This window comes from Urocampus carinirostris, chromosome 8, assembly GCF_059441175.1.
Source record: "Urocampus carinirostris isolate Australia breed hairy pipefish chromosome 8, RoL_Ucar_1.0, whole genome shotgun sequence".
Taxonomy (NCBI): Eukaryota; Metazoa; Chordata; class Actinopteri; order Syngnathiformes; family Syngnathidae; genus Urocampus; species Urocampus carinirostris.
This window is the reverse complement of record NC_142356.1, coordinates 27971126-27994955: the sequence shown is the minus strand read 5'-3', so window position 1 is coordinate 27994955 and position 23830 is coordinate 27971126. Positions and strand designations below refer to the sequence as shown.

Here is a 23830-nt window from a genome sequence, read left to right as displayed (position 1 = left end):
CGTTTTGTAATTTTTTTTTCTTCCTTGAAATCTTTATATGTGTATAAATACAACATGTGTTTTGTCACAGAGATCCACATACATGCAGGGCACATTGATAGAGCAGGGGTCGCCAACCTTTTTAAAGCCGAGAACTCCTTTTTGTCACTGGTTAACATGAAGAGCTACCAGTTTGATATACATATGTTATTACTATGTTGTTACTACATTATTATGATGCTTTTGTAATTATTAGCTAAATAGAGCTACAATTACCATATATATTTCCAAAATAACATATGTTATTACTATATTGTTACTATGTTATTACCAGTTTAAACATATCAAAAGTTAAGTCAATCACTAAAGCATAATGCCAGTTGGAAACAAAATGACCTGGAAAAAACAAAGATCCATCACTGGGGATGTATTTTCAGAACCGTCTGCAGGCTGCTCAGATGTTCTACCTGGTGCCAGCCAGCACCACGTTGGAGACCCCCTGCTTTAGAGGTAGCTAAGGATAAACAGACATTTATTTTTGGTGTGTCACTTGAAACAAATCACAGCAATCCCCAAAAGGTTTGACCGAGTGGCCCCACATTTTGATTTTCTGCTTTTGGAAATGCCATACAAACACTCAAACACATACAACAAATTTCCATTTCTTTTCTCTTGAAATGTCACATTTTCCACACCTTGGAACACACTAAACACATTATTGACACGCTTGATATTTTGCTGATACTCTGCTGCCATCTCCCGTCTTAAAGTCATGATTGCAGCATTAAGTACTCAAACTTTTCTTTTTTATCTTTTTGGGGGATTGGGTGTGCGTTTGGACTGTATTTGAAACAGAAATTTTCTTACTTTCATCATTTTCTGGCTACACTGATAAAAAAGAAAGCTGCATGAAACCACTCTCCACCCTCCACAGTCCTTTTAGACTTTTTGTGATTGAGGGCTATACAAATAACCATGACTTTGACTGCCCCCTTTTCTGCTTCCTAAAGTTTTGCAAACCCAGAAAAGCGGTGCTAATCGTAAGAAAGAACCAGATTTGGTGCAATGGAGAAAAAGATGACAAAGGCCCTTTGAACTCAACCACAGAGCAAAATAATCCACAGAGCAAAAGAAGAAAAAATATTATCTTAAGTCATTTTACACCTTTATTTCTAATTTTAAAAAAAGATGAATACATTAGCAAAATTGAGTACTAGGGCAGATGCATGAACATTTTGCTCATTTTAAGGATTTGTTGACCTGGAGAGGGATGGGTGCCACCAGTCTGTACTTGCCCAATACACACCACATGAAATGGTACCCCTACAATCTCGTGGTTAAGGGATCCATTGTGAGATAAAAAAAATGGATGTCACTTGTTTTTTTTTGTGCCTTAACCCAAAAAAAACCCAGAAATGTTGATTGTTCGTCAAGCTCATTGTCATGACTTAGAACACTGCTCTGAATCTTGACCTCCCAACTTCCACATTTTAGAGATTATCTGGTTCCATTTTTGAGCAAAATTTTCAGAAAACATGCTAAGAACACGCAAGTCACAAGCAGCTTATTTCCATTGTTGACTTTTTATCTTGTGTCTTTGGCTCTACCTCCTCTCCACATCCTTCATTGAAATCCTTTAACTCCTCTGGAGATTCCCTTTTCTCAGAACCGCCAGAAGCTTCCATCCCATCCGGGGATACCTTTGGCAAGCAGGCTTCCGGGCACTCTTCCCTCTCACGGCTTCCAGGGCCCCGCACGGCCATGCCGCCCCACTCCTCGGTGGGCCGTCGCCCCTCTGAGTCGGCCCTCCCTTGGTTGCGCACCCGCCGAGAGACCCGACACAGGGCCCTGCGGAACCCCTTTTTGAAATTGTCTGACAGGAAGGCGTAGAGGATGGGGTTGGCGCAGCTGTTGGCATAGGATAGCGCCACCACAAAGAAGTAGAGACCGCGCAGGTCCCCGGGCAGGACCACCAGCAGGTTGACGATGTTGAGGGCGTAAAAAGGGAGCCAACACAGTACGAAAACGGCCACCACCACTACCACCATGCGGGTCACCTTGCGCTCGGAACGCCGGCGGCGCGATGATGTTGCCTTAGCGCGTTTGCCAACGCTGCGGACCTGGAGGGAGACGATAGGGTAGGGGTTTCAAAATAAGCTTTTAAGAAATAAGTACCGTATTTTCCGCACTATAAGGCGCACCTAAAAGTCTTATTTTTTTTCAAAAGCTGACCATGCGCCTTATAACACAGTGCGCCTTATATATGGCTCAATATTAAATTCGCAAGGTCTCGCAACTACGAGAAACAGCCGCCGACTCCATTTTTCGCGCTGTGCATACTGGGAAATATTAAACGATTGGTAGTTGCCGGGGCTCGTGTTGTATTTGTTTACTAAGTGGCAAAATGGCTACCCCATTAAACTGCTTAATTCATATTCAACAAATACAGTATTTGTCTGAATCCAGGGTTTTGACTGGTGAAGATGTAAAGCACAATTTACCTTAAACAAACGCAGAATTATTCAGAATGTCACGTTTGACAGAGAGAGCGAGAGAGAGAGAGAGAGAGAGAGAGAGAGAGCGAGATTCTCTTTCATACGTGCATTTGTATAAAAAATGGCTCCTGTTAAGAGACACGCGTACAACGCCGAGTTTAAACTCAAAGCGATCAGTCACGCAGCACAACACGGCAATAGAGCGGCAGCGAGAGAGTTAAACTTAAATGAATCGATGGTACGGAAGTGGAGAAAGGATGAAGATAAGCTCCGCCAAGTAAGGAAAACTCAACAAAGTTTCCGTGGCAATAAAGCAAGATGGCCAGAGTTAGAGGAGACACTTGAACAGTGGGTTGTTTAACAAAGAGCGGCAAGCAGAAGTGTCAGTACGATAACTATACGTATGAAGGCAACAGCGCTGGCACAAAAACACCGGACGTGTTGGATGGCCCATTCACTGAGATAGGGTCAATTCGAACACAGCAGAAGAAGAATTCGAGGGATTCGTCGATGAGGAGCTTATAGAGTGATCTTTGTTTTTCTTTTGTGTGTTTACGTTTTACATTTTACAGTTATTATGTTATTGCTTTATTGTTATCGTTTTGCACTCGTTGTTTTTGCACATTACGAGTGTCACTTTGTTGCGATTGCACTAACGTTTCATTTAAAATAACAGTATCAGACGTTTTTTTTCTTTGCGTGTTGACTAAATGGACAAAAAATAAAATGATATGTCGATGTTGTTCAAAGATGTTAAAGATGTGTCACGAAAATGCTTTACCTCAGAGAAAATAATAAAACGGCTGTTTATTTATTTTGGGAGTGAATGGAGTTGTGGAAAGCTTGTTTGTTAATAAAGTTTGACCTTTTTGAATGTTTTGTTGACATTCCCTTGAGCGTGGCAACATCTAGAGGTTGCATAACGTAACTACATTCTCTACTGTAGTCAAGTCGTCACATTTATTTACCGTAAATAGCCCTTAATCCCAAAAATGTCTCGAAGGACTGCACAGGATTACAACTACAAAATTGCACAATTACCTGATCTTAAACCAGCATGCACTTATAGCGCCTTATAATGGGGTGCGTCTTATGTATGGCATAAGTTTTAAAATATATCATTCATTGAAGGTGCGCCTTATAACATGGTGCGCCATATAGTGCGGAAAATACGGTAACACTTTTTTAACCACAGGAAGGGTTAAGGTTATGCTTTCAATATTTCGAAATTTTAGTTGAAGCTTCGGTCAAAGATGGGGTGCAATCGTTTGAGATTTTCTTATAAAAGTTCAAAGTAAAATATTTTCTCTATTAAAGGAACTTGAAACTTTGTTACTCTGTGCCGCCATATCCTGGCTTGTGTCATCATAGCAGCCTCAGTCAGCTCATTTATGAGTTGCATGCAATTGTGTGCATTGACTAGACGCGCTCTAACAAAGTCTTCTTTATTCATCTTTTTTGGGGTTTGGGTTGGCATTTGGACTCTACGCCTAGGACTTTTCTTACCTTCACCATTTTCATGCTACACTGCTGAATTGAAAAAAAAAACTAGGGGTACAAGCATGATGCATTCTCAAGCACTCTCCCAGCCCCATTCTTCAAACCTTTATATGTTCTGCCCGAACAGCTTTTCTGAAAGTAAGATAAAACCAGATAGGCACTATGGAAAATAAAGCTTCAAGTCTCTTTGAACTCTGTTGGAAAGACAATATTTAACTTTTAACATCTTAAGAATGCCTTAAATGTACCCTACCTTGTAGCTGATCATTTTGTCAGAAATAAAACTTCCTGAGCTTTTTACTATTGTAGTGTCATTCATCACAGTTCAACCAATAGATGAAAAGCTCAGGAAACTGGTCAGCCTCCTAATTTGAATAACAGCTTGTTGTGACAAAATACACAAAAAACACAAGAGAAAATACCCCAAAAAATAAATACAGAAATAAATAAAATATAAAATGAATTACAAATGCTTAAAATAATAGGCAGAACTGTGCCTCACACTCGCTAACCACTGCGCTGCCGTGCCGCCCGTCATTTTCATCAAAAGTTTAAAAAAGAGGTAGGTTTGAAAACCTTTTTTTTTTTTTTCAAACGATAGATATTTAAAAAAAAACTAAGTTTTTTTTTTTTTAACTTTTTATTTCTCACACCAATTTTGACAGAGGTTTGATTCCACCATCTTACATCAACACAAAATATATACACTTGACACACTCATAAATAACAGAAGGAACAACAAAGAACAAAAAATACTATTAATAGAAAAGAAGAATAAATGTTCATACAATACATCCATACAAAAAGAAATATATAAAAAAATAATAAATAAAAATATACACCCCAAAAAAAAAAAAACATAATAAATAGGGGGAGGTGTTTAGACATCAAGTAAAATTTGTGTGATAGGCTTCCATCTTTTCTCGAATTGGTCAAGTTTCAGTTGAAGTCTTGCAGTGATTTTTTCCATAATGTACATTTGCTTTAATTTGTCTCTCCATTGTTTTATGTCAGGAGGTTGTGGTTTCAGCCAGGACACTGTGATCATTTTCTTTGCTACCAGAAGCATTACCCTTAGTATATATTTCTGTTGACCAGATAGTAATTCTTCTGGCAAAATTCCTATTATGTAAGCCTTTGGGTCCAACCGCAACTCCCAGCCAGTAATTAATTTTATTTCTCTCTGGATACTTCTCCAAAAATTTAATATTACAGGGCAATTCCAGAAAATATGCGTAAAGTCTCCGACCCCCCCACAGTTACGCCAACATAGATTTGAGGTATTTTTATATTTTGAAGTGATAGAGGGTGTATAGAAGAATCGCATTTTTACTTTCCATTCAAACTCCCTCCATGTCGGGCTGTTGGTTATTTTGTGTCCCTCTTTCAATGTTTTTTCCCATTCGTTGTCTTTTATCGCTACATTAGTTTCTTGTTCCCATTTTTCCTTAACTGCCATGTCCTCATTACTGAGATCCATTCTCAGGGCTTTATATAGTTTTGATATAACCCCCTTTATTGATTGTCCTTTTGTATATGCTATTAATAATTCCTCTACCTTAGTTGGCTCCTTACATATTTTCCCCCATTCCTCGTGTTTCTGGAGGTAATGCCTTAGTTGCAAATATTTGTAAAAATCATTTCTGGGTAGGTCAAATTCTTGTTGGAGTTGTTCCAATGATTTCATTGCCTGTGCTTCCAATACTTGGGTAATCAACATCAGTCCTTTTTGGGCCCATTTTTGAAACCCTACCTCCATAACCCCAGGTTTAAAGTCTGGGTTTTTCGCTATTTTGGTAGCCCTATTCACAGATCTTGATATTTTTAATTTTTTTTGTATTGTTGACCAAGTTTTAATAGTTCCTTTAATCCATTCATTCTGGATTTTTAGTTTCTTCCACCTCGTGACTGATATGTATGGTAACGATTCCACAGGCATATTTGGACAAGATCGCTGCTCCATGTCCACCCATATCGTATCTTTGTCTGTAGTAATCCACAAGATGAGTGCTTTAATTTGAGCTGCCCAATAGTAATATTTAATATTGGGTAGGTCTAGGCCCCCTTTTTCTTTAGGAGCTAACAGGGTTTTGTATTTTATTCTAGGTTTCTTGTTTTGCCAAAGGAATTTTGTTATCAATTTATTTAACATTTTAAATGTGGATGCCGGAATCAGAATTGGAAGGGATTGAAACAGAAATAATAGTCTTGGTAATATGTTCATTCTAATTGTTTCTATCCTTCCAATAAGACTTAAGGGCAAAATTTCCCATTTTTCCAAATCTTTCCTTATTTCTTTTATCAACATTCCATAATTTGCATCAAACAGCTGTGTGGAATGTGGTGTAATGGTCACCCCCAAATATTTAAACCCTTTATTTGTCCATTTAAAATCAAATCTTTCAATCACCTCTGTTGGACATTTTCCTGATATCATCATTGCTATTGATTTGCTCTCATTATTTGAATACCCAGCTACTTCTCCATATATTTTAAGGCTCTCCAACAGTGGTGGTATTGATAACGAAGGTTCCTTCAGCATTACCAACAGGTCGTCTGCAAACAATGATATTTTATGTTCTGTTCCTCCTTCATCCAATATCCCCCTTATTTGCTCATTTTGTCTAATTGATTCTGCGAGTGGTTCTATGCTTATTGCAAACAAGAGTGGGCTTAAACAATCCCCTTGCCGGACTCCTCTTTTGATATCAAAGAAATCTGAACAGTGACCATTTACTCTAAGACGAGATTTAGGGTTTTTATAGATTATTTTCACCCATTCAACAAATATTTGAGGGAAGCCAAAAGCTATAAGTGATTGATGTAAGAAGCTCCATTTCACCCCATCGAAAGCTTTTTGTGCATCCAAGCTCAGTAACATCGAGGGTTGGGTCTTAGATTTTGTGCTCGTAATTATGTTTAGTATCCTCCTAATATTGTTTGCACCCTGCCTTCCCGGAATAAACCCTGTTTGATCATTTCTAATTAATTTCGCTATAAATTTCTGCATTCTTTTTGCCAGTATGCTTGTAAGAATTTTTAGGTCATTACAAAGTAAACTAACTGGTCTATAGCTTTCACACAATATTGGGTCTTTTCCTTCTTTGTGCAAGACTGTTATGATGGCTTCCGACCATGATTTGGGGGGGATCTCCTTTTGTTAGAGCATAGTTAAATACTTTATGCAGTACTGGTGTTAATTCTTCCTTAAAGCTTTTGTAGAACACCCCCGGGAATCCATCCGTTCCTGGTGATTTATTTATTTTTAAGTTATTTATTGTATCTTGTATTTCCTGTTTTGTAATGGGGCGAATAATTTCTAATGTATCCCCCCCTGTTAGTGTTGGTAAATGTAGTTTTCCTAAAAAGTTTTGTGCCGTGTAGTTATCTAAGTCATTTTCTGAGTCCTTGTATAATTCTTTATAATAATCTGCAAATGCTTCTGCTATACCTTTGGGTTTTACTAAACATTGTTTAGAGATAGGATGTTTTATTTGTGATATAATTCTATCTGTTTGGGCCTTTTTAAGTTGGAAGGCTAGCAGTCGACTGGCTCTATTGCCCATTTCATAGTATCTCTGGTTCACAAAGCGCAGAGCCCCTTCTGCTTTATTTGTCAAAAGTTCATCTAATTTGCTTCTGGTTGTTTTTAATACCTGTAATCTGGATTCATTTGGTGTTTTTTTATGTTCTTCTTCTAGTTCCTTAATCTTATCCTCCAATTCCTTCTGATTCTTTAAGCGTATTTGTTTCAGTCGGGACGATATTTCAATTAATTTCCCCCTTATTACAGCTTTCCCTCCTTCCCATAGTATTGATGGAGAAACCTCATTGTTGTCATTGATTTGGAAATATTCTTTTATACACCGTTTTATTTCCTGTACTACGTTTTTATCTGAGAGGAGAGATACATTCATCCTCCAATACCTAAAATGGGGTTCATTGTCTAAATTTAGTTTCAAAGTAATTGGAGAATGGTCACTTATAGTAATATTCTCTATACCACACTCTACTACTGTATGCATATGTTGTCTTGAAATGTAAAAGTAATCAATTCTCGAATAGCTGCCATGCGGGTTTGAATAGAAAGTATAATCTTTAGTTTGGGGATTCTTCTCTCTCCATGGATCTATCAATCCCAATTCTTTAGTTATGTTATTCAACATCCTCGACCTCTTTGTATTTGTTCCATGTACTGAAGGATACTTGTCCACTTTGCAATTCTGTACAGTGTTAAAGTCACCTCCTATAAGTAACATTCCCTTCGCACAGTTGGTTATTACTTTAGCTAATACTTGAAAAAATGTCCCATTTTCCTCAATTGGTGCAAAAACATTCATTATTGATATTTCCCAACCGGCCATTGACCCTATAATCATTATATATCGCCCCAGATTGTCCTTCACTTCTTTTTCGACTTTAAACGCCACCCCTTTTCCAAGTAAAATTGCTACTCCCCTCCTTTTACCATAGGATGCGTAGAACACCTGGTTCACCCATTCTCTTTTTAGCTTCTTATGTTCAATCTCTGTCAAATGTGTCTCTTGTAATAAGGCTATTGAGCTCTGCAATGTCTTGAGTTGATTCAATATCTTCTTTCTCTTGATGGGGTGGTTTAGCCCATGTACATTATATGAAACAATATTTAGATTGCTCATGATTTGTATTGAGTCTCACTGATTTTTGAAGCATACAAAAACACTACATTAATTACTAACACCTCCATTGAAAAAACAAACCAAATTACTAACAAACATATTGACAAGCACACATAATTCCCCACCAAAAAGAAAAAAAACACACCCAAAAAACAAAAACCCATGTCTTCCAAGAGTCCAATCGGAGAGTTGTGGCTACCCTCCTGGAAATATGCACTCAGTGCGTGAACAACTTTTGTACCGTCGTCCATAGTTATAACTAACTAAATATTTTAGCGTAGCTCTATGCCAATATATATATATATATATATATATATATATATATATATATATATATATATATATATATATATATATATATATATATATATATATATATACAGGGATCAGAATTTCCGCTGTTTTTGAACCCCAAAGGTCATTTTTGAACCCCAAAGGTCATTTTTGAACCCCAAAGGTCATTCCCGTAAATCGTCTAAATTCGATGAGAAAATATTTTGGGGGGGGTGAGGTATGATACGTGACTGTTTCATCACCCCAAGTTAGCATTTAGACCATTGGTTCGCTGATAACCAATCAGCGGAGCTTTTGTTCAGAGCATTGGCTTTCTCAAACATGGCGCTCCTTCCGGTCTTTTCAAACGGTGAAATGAGTGTTTGAAAAAGTAAATATGAAAATACTAAGAAAAGAAGACGAGGCTTTTGTCCCCGAGATTGATAAAGGAATCGAGAATAAATTTAAGTGGTCATGGCTGGAGAAGACTGTCACAGTAAACGTTAAAATCGGCGCAAAGATCGAGGAAGTTACAGAAACTTTGAGCCAGTTCATCGCAAAGTGTGATGTTCCATGGAAAGCAAAGTGTCTATACTGTGTCGATCTGATCAATTATGGTACGCGAGGTTGTGTGGCACTGATCGATCATGCTAAAATGAACAAGCACAAAGCAAAAATAGCTTGCCGGCGATCAAATTATGCACTCGGATCCGCATTTAAAATCGGCAGCCACCGGTTCAACATTATTGGCCGTTTCAAATCCTTCCACTTCAAATACTAGCAGCAGTCAACCACTGGTTCCCCTGTGTGACAGAAAATCCCAATCTGAGGTATTTATAAATCTATTTATTTATGAAATGATTATCTTTTGTGTTTATACAATATTTAGAACAGGATAAACAAAATTTAAAATTTGTTATAAACATGATTAAAATAGATTATTTTGTATCATCATGATCATGTTCAATATTACGAATGCTTTTAATGTCAATATATTATTATTTTTTTAATTTATATATATATATATATATATATATATATATATATATATATATATATATATATATATATATATATATATATATATATATATATATATATATATATATATATATATATATATATATATATAATACATGGTTTCTGTTTTGTTGGATTTAATTCATTCTAGTGCAATTTTCACACAGCAAATAAGATAAATGCTGTTGACTTCAGGGGGGCTTCGCCCCCCTGAGCCCCCCACCGGGCTCCGCCCTGGACCCTGGCTCTTTCAGCTGAAAATGAAAATCTCCATTCTGATCCCTGTATATATATACACATATATTGTTTTAATTTAAAGATAACAATTTTACTTGGTATTTTCCTACCTTTAACTTGTTGAATTTATAATAGAAAGGGCAGATATGGTCCTTACTCTTTCACCCCAAATCCGAATTTGGCTTCGTTTTGCTCCATGAGAGCTTGTAAGTCACCTTCTATGATGGGGGTGTTCCTTTGTCTTCCTCTCAATTCCGGTCACTGTGGTCCAAATGTTCTTTGACAACATCTTTTGCAGTGTTTCCGTGTTGTCCTCTTCCACTTCGATCCCCATTTCTTTTAGCAATGTTGCTGCCTCCATCAGTGTAGAGAATGTTCTTATTCCTGAGTCCAAAAACATCTTCAGCTGGGCGGGATATGGGGATTGTGCCTTTACGTTCTTTTCCTTTAACTTTTTGATAACGTCCCTTACTTGTTTCCTCTTTTTTTGGATTTCTGTGGTGTAATCTTGGTTGAAGTAAACGGTCTTGCCTTCGTACGTTGTCTTCCGCTTCCATGCTTCTTTCATTACGGATTCTTTCACTATGTAGTCGGTGAAACGTACGATAATTGCCCGTGGCAGTGCTTTACCTTGAGACTTGTTCACCAGTGAGCGGTGTGCCCTCTCAATGCGCAAATCCATATGTCCTGTTGTCGGAATGTTCGATTTAATAAAGTTTGTTATGAAGCCGATTGTGTCGTTCCTCTCGGCACCCTCCGGAATGCCATGTATTCTAATGTTGTTCCGTCGTGATCTCGACTCCAAGTCCTCACACTTTGATGCTAGTTTGGCGGTTTGTTGGAGCAAGGAGACTGTTAATTGTTCTAGTCTTGACGTTCGCTCTTCCGTGTTAGCATGTAGCTCCTCCATGCTTTCCACCCTCCGCTCCAGCAACACAGTGCGCTCCAGAAGCTCTTCGATGCTTTTTTCCAGTCTTGCTATCGCAATCTTGTTCTCACTGGCTGCTTCAGTGTGTTCTTGCCGTAATTTACGGATTTCATGGAGGATGGCCGAGTCACGTCCCTTGTCGACCGATGACATTCCTTCTGCTCCCTCGATCTTTTTCTCCTTAGCGCCCTTTTCCTCAACAAGTTTCCCCTTCTTGACCATGTTTTGTTGAAGAATTTCTCTTTAATATCAGTCACAATTTGTACCCTTTCTGTCTTTCTCCAAGTAAGTATTACATTACTCTTTAGTGATTTTTGTCAGAGCTACTTTCCTTGCTGCCGTCTACCTCATTGCGCCCTCAAAAAAAAACGTTTTTGCCAAAGTTTCTGGGCAATGCTATTCATCATGGGGTGGTAGTTTCTCAGGAGGTAGAGCTTGTTCTGGCTCCTTCGACTTAAATGTTGCGGTTTCTTTGGACAAGACACTGAACCCTTGATGCCGCCGATGAGGTGAGTGTGTGTGTGTGTGTGCGTGAGGGGATGGGTAAGTGTAAAGTACATTGTAAAGAAGTTTGGGAAGTCTTCAGTGACTTTAAAAGCGCTACATACCAAATGCTCTCTCCAGAGGCTATGAAAATGAAATGATATGATCTGCATTTATATAGCGCTTCTCAAGTCAATGAAGACTTCCCAAAGTGCTTTACGATGTGCTTCACATTTATGTATTCACACACACCAATAGCGGCCGTGCAGCCATGCGAGGCGCCAACCTGCTTATTGGGGGCATTAGGGGTTCAGTGTCTTACCCAGGAACACTTCGACATGTAACACGGAGGAGCCAGGATTCGAACCTGCGATCTCTTGATCCCAAGACGAGTGCTCTAACTCCTGAGCCCGCCAGTAAATGTGTAAATATTAATGACCAGCATGCAGACTGAACCATTCAGTACCACAAAATAGACATTTGCAATATGCCCATGCACTGCTAAAAGTTATATTTATTTATTTATTTTTTATTTCAAACCAGTACAACAATTAAGGCTAACCTACTTTTTGTAGCGCCCCCTTGAGTTTTAACAGCATGATGAGTTGGTTCAGGTGTAAAACTACATTCATTCTACTGTTAAAATGAACACGTTAACACATTTAATGCTAAACATGAAAATTGAACTTGAAAATAAATGTTCCCATTGTTTGTGAATAAATGTGTTGTGTTTAGAAAATATAGTGTTGTCACCTGTAATTATAATATGTAGGGTAGGTTACTAAAGTAGGCTGAATGAGAAAGCATAATACTGAAAAAGAGAGCTAAACGTTTGGAGTTGAAATTCTTTTACTTATCTGGCCTGCCTCAGAATATAAAGTCTGTACCTGAGTTTGGTATCTCTACTTACCTTTATGACAATGAGCAAGTAGCACAAGGAGATGACCATCAGGGGGCCGCAGAATCCCACAGCGAAGGTGTACACGATAAACACCGTCTTCCACAACTCAGCCGGCTCCGGCCATACGATGCCGCAGTCTCCATCCCCCCGCCTCACGTCGGCAAACGCCACCACCGGAAGGACCACCACGAAGGACCCCAACCACAGCGCCGCGCTCACCGCTTTGGCCACTGGGGGGCGCCGCCAGCGGCTGGCTCGTGCCGGCTGCGCCACAGCCAGGTAGCGATCCACCGACATGACGGCTAGGCAGAAGATACTGGTGAACTGGTTGATGGCGTCCACTGTCATCACCACCCGGCACAGGAGCGAGCCGAAGGGCCAGGAGAGAAGTGCATTCTGGGCCGCTAGGAACGGGAGGCCCAGCATGAAAAGCTCGTCGGCCACTGCCAAATTGAGGATATAGATGTTTGTGGAGGACGGACCCCGGCTGTGGTTAACCACCACGTGGATCACCAGGGTGTTTCCAGCTAGGCCCACGGCACACACCACACCATAGATAAGGGGGATCAGGACCCCAGTTGGGCCCGGAAGGGGCCCCCCTGACCCTATTGGTTTTTCTTCACCTTCCTCCCCAGTATAATACTGGGTGATGTTAAAAAGTGGGGGCGGGCTGGCACTGGAGTGGGCACTCCAGGTAGACTGGGGCTCTGGTTTGTAGGCCATCGGAAGGTGCTCCATTGGGGAGTCAGAGGAGACTGTTGGACAGCATCTGAAAAACTTTGTGATACGGTTTTAATTACAGAAAACCTGGAACTGAAGCTTTCAGAACAAGATTATACTCTTTAATGAGCTTAGACAAAAATTGTCTAAATTTGGTCAAAAACACATATGTCAAAGTCAAGGTCTGGCCCTGAAAAGGTTTTCTACAGCCCCAAAACTTAAGTCATGATTAGAAGTGGTCCACATATTGCAGCAAGATGGCAGCATGTAGATCTTTCACACGTACTAATGTTACATTTTCCACAATGCAAATGTGATGCACAGGGCGTCTTTTCATAAACATGTCATTTTTCTGCATATCATTTGAGCCAGCTTGGTGGCCTTGGGGGTAGGGCGCCTGCCTGGAAACTGGGAGGTTGCTGGTTCAAGCCTCGGCAAAGTCATACCTAAGAATTACAGCATTGGTACTCGTTGCCTTCCTGCTTGGCGCTCGGCATTAGGGGTTGTAGTTGGGGGGTTTGGTCACCTAACACATCAGTTGGGTTGAGCAAGGGGGCTGGGAATCCCCTCCTCTGTATCAATCTCCCAAAAAGACTCAGAAATAGGAATGTGTTGTTGACTCTAGCTACCTCCAACAATGGGGATATGGCTCAGGTAATTATATATATATATATATATATATATATATATATATATATATATATATATATATATATATATATATATATATATATATATATATATATATATATATATATATATATATCTTTTACACGCAGAAATACTACATGTCCCACAATGCATGTGCGCTCAATATGATTGACTATCTACATCTTAAAGTGCGTGCATGCAACAGGCTATCATTTAAAAATATTTACATGTATATATGTTATATTTTGGGTTTCATAGAAGTGTGTTGTTAAATAAATCTGCAAATATCTAAAGTCAATGTTTGTTCAAAGAAACTATTGCCTCATTTATCTGATCCTATTGGAATATATTTGTTTCCTTTTAGTTTCAATTAGCTTCACTAAACTAAATGTGTCATTTAAAACAAAGCTTTTCAGTTTTAGGACATGTTTCAAAGTAATATTAAAGGATGTTTTGTATTATACACGTTGGTTTTGGGACTGGGTTGATTTTAGGGTCAAAAAAAGATTAAAAAAACAAAAACAAAAACAGCCTCTAGGGAGATGAGGGCTTTACGACGTCTCAAATTTTAAATCCAATTCAGCTTTTGGTTTCGAAGTAGTGCTTTTAAGTATTAAGTATCAAACTAGACCTGAAGGGCAAGGTTGGCTTTTAAATTGAGTAAGAAGTTCTGGTATGAATGTCCAGTTTCAAGATGAGGTGGAGCTGCCTTTGAAAATAGGGACTCACGGAAAAGGGAAATATTTCATGGTAGGATTAAGATACGGGTACATTTTGGAATCAAAATGTTTATCTTATGTATGTGAAGAGATAGATGGATGAAGCAAAGCCGGGTTGAATGCTAATGCGCTAATTATGTCAGCGTGCCGCCGATAACATAAGCAAAGCGAAGCTCACTAATGGTCGCTAAGATGTACGCAGGCACACTCTTCCCGCCGCTCATAATGGACAATAATTGGTTGCCGGCCCAGTCCCAGCAAAATGTTCCGCCATTTGGAGGAAAAACAACTTTTACAAACTGCAGTGAACGGACGAGCAATTGTTTTGGGCTCCTGCCGCTGCCATGCTGTTCAAACACAGGTTGGAATGCTCTTTCCATTTCTTCATAACAAATTGTGCCTATTCATTCATTTTCATGTTTTCAATGTCCAATATGTTTTTATTATTAATAAAAAAAACACAAAATCGTGATATCTCGATGTAATGCATATACCTGTACCAATTTAGCACCCTCTAGTGCAGGGGTCGGGAACCTATGGCTCACTAGCCATCTAGGGCTTGTTTTTATAAGTACATATGGCTTGGAGATAAAATACTTGTGCAATTATTTATTTATAATTACATGCGAGCCGATTGTTCCCGAAAATACTGACTATTCAAAGGGTTCATTCCAATATATATAGGACACTGTTATACTACAATTTACAGTCGAGATGTCACACCGACAGACCCTGTTTTGGATGTAAATCCCGAAATTATCCTTTGTATGGAAGATCATTTAACAATCTATGTTATTTTTTGAGACACTTAATTATGAAAAGCCAAAGAATACATTTTAACACCCAAAAGCTCTGTCAAAGCAGCTAGAGTAATTTGATTGGGTGAGCTTTAGGAAAGGGCAGAGCTATACAAAGGGTGTGCGCACTCCTCGCCTAGCGGCATCTGCACTGAAGGTCAATACATTAGTATCACCGTTTGCTGTATTTTGTGACATTTTTACAAAAAGCTTTGCTCGCACCTTGTTTTTAAAATTATTTTGAGGGCAAAAGTGACTCGACACTCTTGCGTAACTGGGTTATTGTTTCAGTGATTTTAGCAAATCATCAACCGTCACACAGTAAAATACAATGAGCTGAATAATTAGCTTTACTTGGAGATTGGGTTTGGCGGTTTTGTGGAATTTTGTCTTGGTGGTGTGGCTCTCCCCCCTCAACACAACCTGCGTCTGGCTCAAGCTCCCATGTCTTGTCTTTAATGCACAGAACAGGACACTTAGCAATGGGTGATCCTTCTGCCTGGGGGCAGGCTTCATCCAGTTACAGGTTCATAGATACCTTGTATGAGGGACAACACACACCATGTTGTCACCTTGAGCACAAATAAGAGTTATTGTTATTATAATATATACTCCTATTGTATAGAATGCTGAAAATGTATGGAGACAACACTCATGATAATGATGGTAAATAAATAGTGATGTGAGGATAATGATGATGATGAGGATGATTAAGTGACTGTGCATCCACAGAAGATAACAGATTGAATAGGAGGTGGAACCAAAATAGCATATCTGGTACCCCTTTTTGTGCTAAATTTTGTGCTAAATTTTGTTACCTTCCTTTATGTGAGTTTTTTTGGTCTACTTTTTGTACAGAGCGGAATATAGTAGAATAGGAATTATGGTGTATTGCTTTTATTTATTGTTATCATCATTTCTTTAGTTAATATGAACCTATGTAAATATTGATATTTGTGAGGTGTTTGTTGTATGTAAATACGCAGGAGATCAAGCTGTGAGACACAATTATTAAGGAAGTCAAAGGGGTAGTATGAAATAAGAATATGCTTCATCCTACTTTTTTTTCTGGCCATGTTACATTAACCTAGTTTTTGTTTTTTGACTTGTTTTGGATGGGCGCCACCAGGCTGTACTTGCCCAAAACACATCACAGGAAGTGGTGCTCCTACAACCCCTGGTGGTTGAGAGATCCACCCAACCACCCACCCAATGTTTGAAATGAAGTTGTTCTGTTTCTCTACAGCAGGGATCTCCAAGGTGGCCCCTCCATGAACATCCGGGTAGCCCGCAAACATGTTCTAAAAATAGCTGACCAGTGATGGGTCCATACAATTTTCTTGTAAATTTAGTTTCTAATAGACATTATGTTTGATTGGTTGTCCTAACTTCTAAAAATTACAACCTGGTAATAACACAGTAACAACATAGTAATAACACAAGTTTTTATTTTAAAAGGTTTATCAAAATGGTAGCACTTCGCGCCAATCGGTAACAAAAAGTAGCTCTCTGCTTCAAAAAGGTTGGTGACCCCTGTTCAACACTATCCGATACCAAATATTCTTCTCTTAGTAACTCGTCTTGTCAAATCTTATTTTGTGTCTTCATTTATGGGATCTGCTTCTCCGGCCACACCAGATCATGACAAAATTCCCTTCAGGCGTTGCCATGGCAACCAAGGTTCAGGACACAGACCGTGCAAAGAGATAAATGAGGGAAAGCCGCTTCACCGATTGCTTGAGGCGATGGTCGAATGACTCCAAGACTTTGGCTCATTGTTCAAGACGATGCCCGTGTCACTAAACATAGCTGGAAGCTAATCAATAATCCGGCAGTGGCCTGGTGGATTTATACGGCGAGCGGCGATGACAGGCAAAAGAATCTCAATGAGACGCTCAGGACAATTGGTCGCCAAGTGGTGCATGCAGATATTGGAAGTTGATGAATCGGCAACGTCCACAAATGTCCTGACAGAAACGCTGTACAGTGGTACCTCTTTATACAAGCACACCTAAAGAATTCTGTTATATGAGTTTTTTTTTTTAACAAAAATCTTGCTTGCTATACAGAGGAAAATCCAGGTCATGAGCAGTCCCAGAGGCTACCACTAGAGATCGCTTGAGTGACTGCTCGTTCAGTTCAGATCATGCAAACTATTACATTGTTTGTTCTTGTTCTTTTGTTAATAAATCTTATTCTCGATGGGTAAGAACTTGCTGGTAGCTTTCACATCCCTGCCCTGGTGGGAGGGAGAAAGTCCCTTAGCCACTTCTGTACCCTGTCCCGGCTTCAATGGAAGAGTTCTTCTGCTCCTCCTGGCTCCAGAGCTGAGAAGGCTGCGAACCAGCAAGGCTGCTGGTCCAGAAGGAGTATCCCCCCGACTGCTGAATGCCTGTGCGTCTGAGCTGGGAGACCCTCTACAGCGCATCTTCAACCTGAGCCTTGAACAGGGGAGGGTCCCTCAGCTGTGGAAAACATCCTGCATCATCCCAGTCCCAAAGAAATCAAGACCTGAGGAACTCAACGACTTCAGGACGGTCGCCCTGACATCACATGTGATGAAAACCATGGAGCGGTTGCTGCTGCACCACCTGAGGCTACAGGTCCGTCACGCTATCGACCCACTGCAATTTGCTTACCAGGAAAAGGTGAGAGTGGAGGATGCTATAGTATACATGTTACACCGATCCCTCTCTTACCTGGATAGGGCTAAGGGGGCTGTGAGGATTACATTTTTGGACTTCTCCAGTGCCTTCAATACCATACAGCCTCTGCTACTGAGTAGGAAACTGACAGAGATGGGAGTTAGCTCACACCTTGTAGAATGGATTACTGACTACCTGACAGTATGTGAAACAGGGGGGCTGTACATCGGACACTGTGGTTAGCAGCACAGGATCTCCGCAAAGGACCGTGCTCTCTCCGTTCCTATTCACTCTATATACATCGGACTTTAAGTACAACTCTGAGTCCTGCCATGTGCAAAAGTTTGCCGACGACACTGCGATCGTGGTATGTATCAGAAATGGGCAGGAGGAGGAGTACAGGAAATTGATTCAGGACTTTGTCCGATGGAGCGACGCAAACCACCTGCACCTGAACACCACCAAGACCAGGGAGATGGTGGTGGACTTCAGGAGAACCAGAACTTACCCGGTTCCTGTAACTATCAAAGGAGAATGTGTAGAATTTGTCCAGAACTACAAATACCTGGGTGTGCAGCTGGACAACAAACTGGACTGGACTGCCAACACAGAAGCTCTATGTAAGAAAGGGCAAAGCCGACTTTACTTCCTCAGAAGGTTGGCCTCCTTCAAAATCAGCAAAAAGCTCCTGAAAATATTCTATGAGACAGTAGTGGCAAGCGCCCTCTTCTATGTGACAGCGTGTTGGGGAGGCAGCGTCAAGAAGAAGGATGCCTCTCGTCTCAATAAACTGGCTAGTAAAGCGAGCTCTGTTGTGGGCAAAGAGCTGGACAGCCTAACGACAGTAGCTGAGAGACGGGCACTGGAAAAGCTGCGGTCAATCATGGACAATCCATCGCATCCACTACACAGCATTATCTCCAGACAGTAGAGCAGTTTCAGCGACAGACTGCTGTCACTGTCTTGTACTACGGACAGACTGAAGAGATCTTTTCTTCCTCATGCCATGAGGCTCTTTAACTCTACCCGGCAGAGTAAAGCCCACAGTAAACCACACCACCTACATTGCATATTACCGAATCTTATTGCAATATGTATTCTGTGTAGCACTATTTAGTTATTCTATATAACACGCTACAGTGGGCATTAGCACGTCACATTGGGTATTTGTATATTGTATTCTTTTTGCTTTATTATTGTATTGTTCTCAGCTCAGGGATGCTGCTGGAAATGTGAATTTCCCTTCGGCGATGAATAAAGTATCTATCTATATATCTATCTATCCTGTCCGAGCGACGAGGTTAGGGTCGGACGAATCTGGTCCTGTTTTGGCGGGGGCCTTGAATGACCTTCAGCTCTCCTATTCCATGAGGGAAGAACTGTTTGGTGCAGCCTCCATGCTTTTTGTTTTTTTGGGGGGGGGCTTTTGGCAACCTGCCCTTAAGGGCGAGGTAATGTCAGGATCGAGCATGCCACCTTCACCCAGAGAACGCCAACCGGGTGTGGAGCAAGACTCAAGTGTTTTAGTGTTCACTTGTATGCTTTTGAGAAGACGCATGTGGACCAATTAGTTTGTATTCGATTCATAACAAGAAAATGTACACGTTACACAAGTTATTCGAACCACGCGTACGATCCTGGAAGAAATTAAGCTCGTAAGAAGAGGTACTACTGTAATGGAAGTCAATAAATCTACGACGTACACGTGCTACAACGCACGTCTGGAAAATGTACATAAACGGAAATGCTGTATTTCTATTGGGTCTAGACAGACGAGAACTTTCTTGGACTGACAAGTCACCGGCCCTTCTTGAAACGATCGCCCTGACTGTTCAGTGGCGCGTCACTTACTGCGCACCACACACACGCAATCAGCCAATTGTCCATTCAATTTGAACTGGGAGAGTCGACCTAGGTGGGTAAATGCGGCCCCTGAAGATCATAAATTCCCAAATAATCAATCGCTGTTCTGTTGGGGGCAGCAGCTGAAGGATAGAGTTGGGGCGATTATTTATCGAGTGTTTTCTTCCTTCAATAACAATGACAGGCATGTGATTAAAGATATCCTCAAACAGAACTTGTTTTCTTTTATAATAAGTCACAGAACGTAAACTATTCAAATCTGAAAAACAGCTCCAAAGCAGACAGGGATTGTAGTGAACAGCGATTGGGTACTGCTCATTTCTGCTTGGAAGTAGGCAATTGTAGCGTTTTGTTTCTGTTTTTTGCTGTGTGTGTTGGTATAATATTGTCCAGCTAGATCCTGTTAGCGTTGTGGGGTTTCCTGTTTTGTTTGCACCCTGGTTGGCGTTCATTGCCCCCCACCGTGTGTTGTTTGGCCTGCTAGCCCAGAAGTAGTGCCAGTTTTACCTTGCCCCTTGTTCCTTTCTCAGCCAGCTTCATTGTTTCTGGTTACCGGTTAGCCTGACTGCTAGCTGTGTGGTTTTTGAATGACTAGCCTGGCATTAGCGCAGGTTTTGCCCTTTTCTTTGGTTTGTTTGTGCCTGGTTGGCTTTATGTTTGTTGCCATAGCCATTCCCACCTTTCATTGTTGGTTCCCACTTTGCCAGGCTGCTCAATCCTGTTTTTTTCTACTGAGGCTGCGGCCACCTATCGTTGATTTGTCCTGGTTAGTCCCTCAATGACGGCTCCATCTGTTTTTTCGTTTTTTCTGACAATGAGCCACTTTTTTGGTTGCTTGCTCTTTGTTGTACCATTGCATCCACCCGGGACACAACCCCTAGGCATTCCCCCTAAACACTACCAAAACTTTACTCAAAACACCCGCAGGCTCTTCATATAATTAACACATAAAACAGTATGACAACTGGCTTGCTAGGGTGCTGGTGTTCCTTCAATGAAGTCACAAAGGCAAGACATGCTATTTTCAACATGCATTTTCTTGGAAAATAATTGTAATTTACCAATGAAATATGTATATACACACACACACATATATATATATATATATATATATATATATATATATATATATATATATATATATATATATATATATATACCCCGCGACCCTAATGAGGATAAGCGGTACGGCTAATGAGATGAGATGAGATATATATATACATATATAGGGAGAGAGAGAGAGAGAGAGCGAGAGAGATGGAGAGATGGAGATATGGATATATATATATATATATATATATATAGAGTATATATATATATATATATATAATATATATATATATATATATATATATGTATATATATATATATATATATATATATAAATGCCAATAAATGTTAAAATTATTACTCCCCAACAGTAATAGCTATTATTATTATTATGTTCTTCCTATATTTCTTAATATGCTCATTATTAGTTTTAAACAATGCTAATAATATTATATTTATTCACATATATTAGATAAAATAATAGTAACACTAATGATAAAACACGCACAAATAAAGTAATGCAGTACAGTATATACACATGCATGCACCATACTTATACCATTTACATATACAGCATTCACATACGTACACAGAAAATACTGTTATTTCAAAGCATACAATATTTTCTCATTCAAAATAAAATTTAAAGCCTCACAATAGGATTAAATTGAATGGAAAGAAAATTGAAAGAACATACCCTTATAAACAGGCATTAAATTTAATTGTTTAAGAAGTTAAAAGTCTATGCAGTCTAACATTGGCTTTTATGTGATATACTGTAGATTATAATGATGTGATATACTTTATATAATTTGAATGCATTTTTATAAATAAATCATGATTTCAGATCAGGGATCAATAGCATAAACATTTTTGTCCCTAAAAGAAAAATAAAATACAGATAATGTGTAATGAAGAAAATATCAACCAAAATATACAACATTTTTCTTAAAAAAAAAAAAGAATTAACCTTTTGAGTTGATCTAAGTCTTTTTGTTACTTCCAAGTTATCTTTATTAAACTAAAAAAATAAATATTCATAATAACCGTCCCTTACCTTTTCTTCTAGAGTCCCTGTCAAGAAAGAGCTCTTGTAGGGGATGATGCGTTGCGCTCATTGTGGAGACGCATCAGTGAGCCTTCGTCAACATCAGCCGCGTTCCCGTGATCCCTCCCAACATCCCGACACACAAACACGCATGTCCAAACAATCCTAGGTGTACACAAACACACACAAACGCACACCCCTGTCATGTGCTATATGTTATCGACCTAGCCACCCGCAAAACATACGACCAGTGAATTCGAAATCAATATGGGCAGCCGCGTGCTTTGCAAACTGCTTGACTGCATCAATACTTTCAAATGAAAGGTCGTCATTGGTTTCATTTTTTAAGCCTCTGTTTATTTTGTAATTGCGATACCTGAACATTCAATATTTTACCAAAAAGATTCATTTTAATCGATGCTTCTAGAAAAGGTGAAATAACCCTTTTAAAAATATTGCATTCTTTTGAGAAAAAAAAATATTTTACATTAAACAAAATATTATTTTGAATTTTGGAGCTGCATATTTTTGGGATTCTCTCGTTTTAAGACAAAGATTATGTCGGTGCAGAGGTCCAGGTATTGCAGCCTTCCCGTGTGTACTTTGCATGTTCTCCCCGTGCTTTGGTGGGTTTCCTCCGGGCACGCCAGTTTATATATATATATATATATATATATATATATATATATATATATATATATATATATATATATATATATATATATATATATGTTTTTAAGAAAAACTGTTTGCAAAAACGAGCAGCACGGCGACGCAGTGGTTAGCGTGTGTGCGGCACTGTTCTAAAGGTCATGGGTTCAAATCCACCTACCAACCTTCCTGTGCAGAGTTTGCAAGTTTTCCCTGTGCCTGCGTAGGTTTCCTCCGGGCACTCCGGTTTCCTCCGGGCACTCCGGTTTTCTCCCACATTCCAAAAACAAGCATGTCAGTTTAATTGGCCGGTCAAAATTGTCCCCAGGTGTGAATGAGCGAGCGAATTGTCTGTCCCTGTGTGCCCTGGGACTGGCTGGCAACCAGTTCAGGGTGTCCCCTGCCCACTGCCCGAAGATGGCAGGGATGAGCTAAAGCACCCCTGCGACCCTACTGACGATAAGCCGTGCAGATAATGGATGGATGGATGGATGTTTGCAAAAACATAAATAATCGGCTGAAACTGTCACGGTTGCTATGGCGCCCAATTGACCCTGCCCATGTGGCGCCAGCTGCGACTCATTGACAGATTGGCTTTCCGTCTGTTTAAGCTCAGTGCTCTCATTTTTCCTTTGTCGGTCCATCAACGAACCTCTGCCTCACAAAACGTGGGTTTTGACTCTGTCCTGTTTCCTGTTTGGTATTCCCTGTCCAGTATTGTTCCTGTTCATTTTTGTCCTGTTTAATATCAGTTTCCAGTTTCGTTCCCATCTATTTTTGTCCTGTCTATTTTTCACTCCAGTTTTCATTCCCGTCTATTTGTCCTGTTTATTTTTGATATCCTGTTTCATCATCTATCCTGTCTGTCCCGTCCTGTCCGGTATCGACCCCATCTGTTCGATATCTACTCGGGCAATTGGTATCGATCTCGTTGGCCTCTGGCTTCTTATTATGTCACGCCAGACTGCTGTCTAACGCGCATGACTACCCATTTCCCGTAAAATAAAAGGCTTGGGTGAATAACGTCACGCGTTTGGGTCCTGATCCTGTCTGGTTCATGCCAGAAACGTCGACACTGAAATGTCAAAGTAAATAGTCTTACAATAAACAAGCAATCTTAACTACTTTTGATAATATGTTTCTTAGAAATATTCCATAGTGCAACATCAAGTGATCAAATAATAGACACTGTCTCTTTAAGGTCAATATCTT

At 39.7% G+C, this 23830-nt stretch overlaps 1 protein-coding gene across 1 annotated transcript; it reads right to left on the bottom strand.

Annotated features, from left to right (window-relative positions):
• Positions 1-533: 533 nt before the first annotated feature.
• On the bottom strand, positions 534-22094 carry sstr3b (somatostatin receptor 3b). Its single transcript, XM_088342194.1, has 3 exons — positions 21977-22094; positions 12484-13251; positions 534-2099 (listed from the first exon to the last, which is right to left on the bottom strand). The coding sequence occupies exons 2-3, from the start codon at positions 13210-13212 to the stop codon at positions 1533-1535; spliced, it is 1296 nt and encodes a 431-aa protein (XP_088198320.1). The 5' UTR covers positions 13213-13251; positions 21977-22094; the 3' UTR covers positions 534-1532.
• Between the last annotated feature and the right edge of the window lie 1736 nt (positions 22095-23830).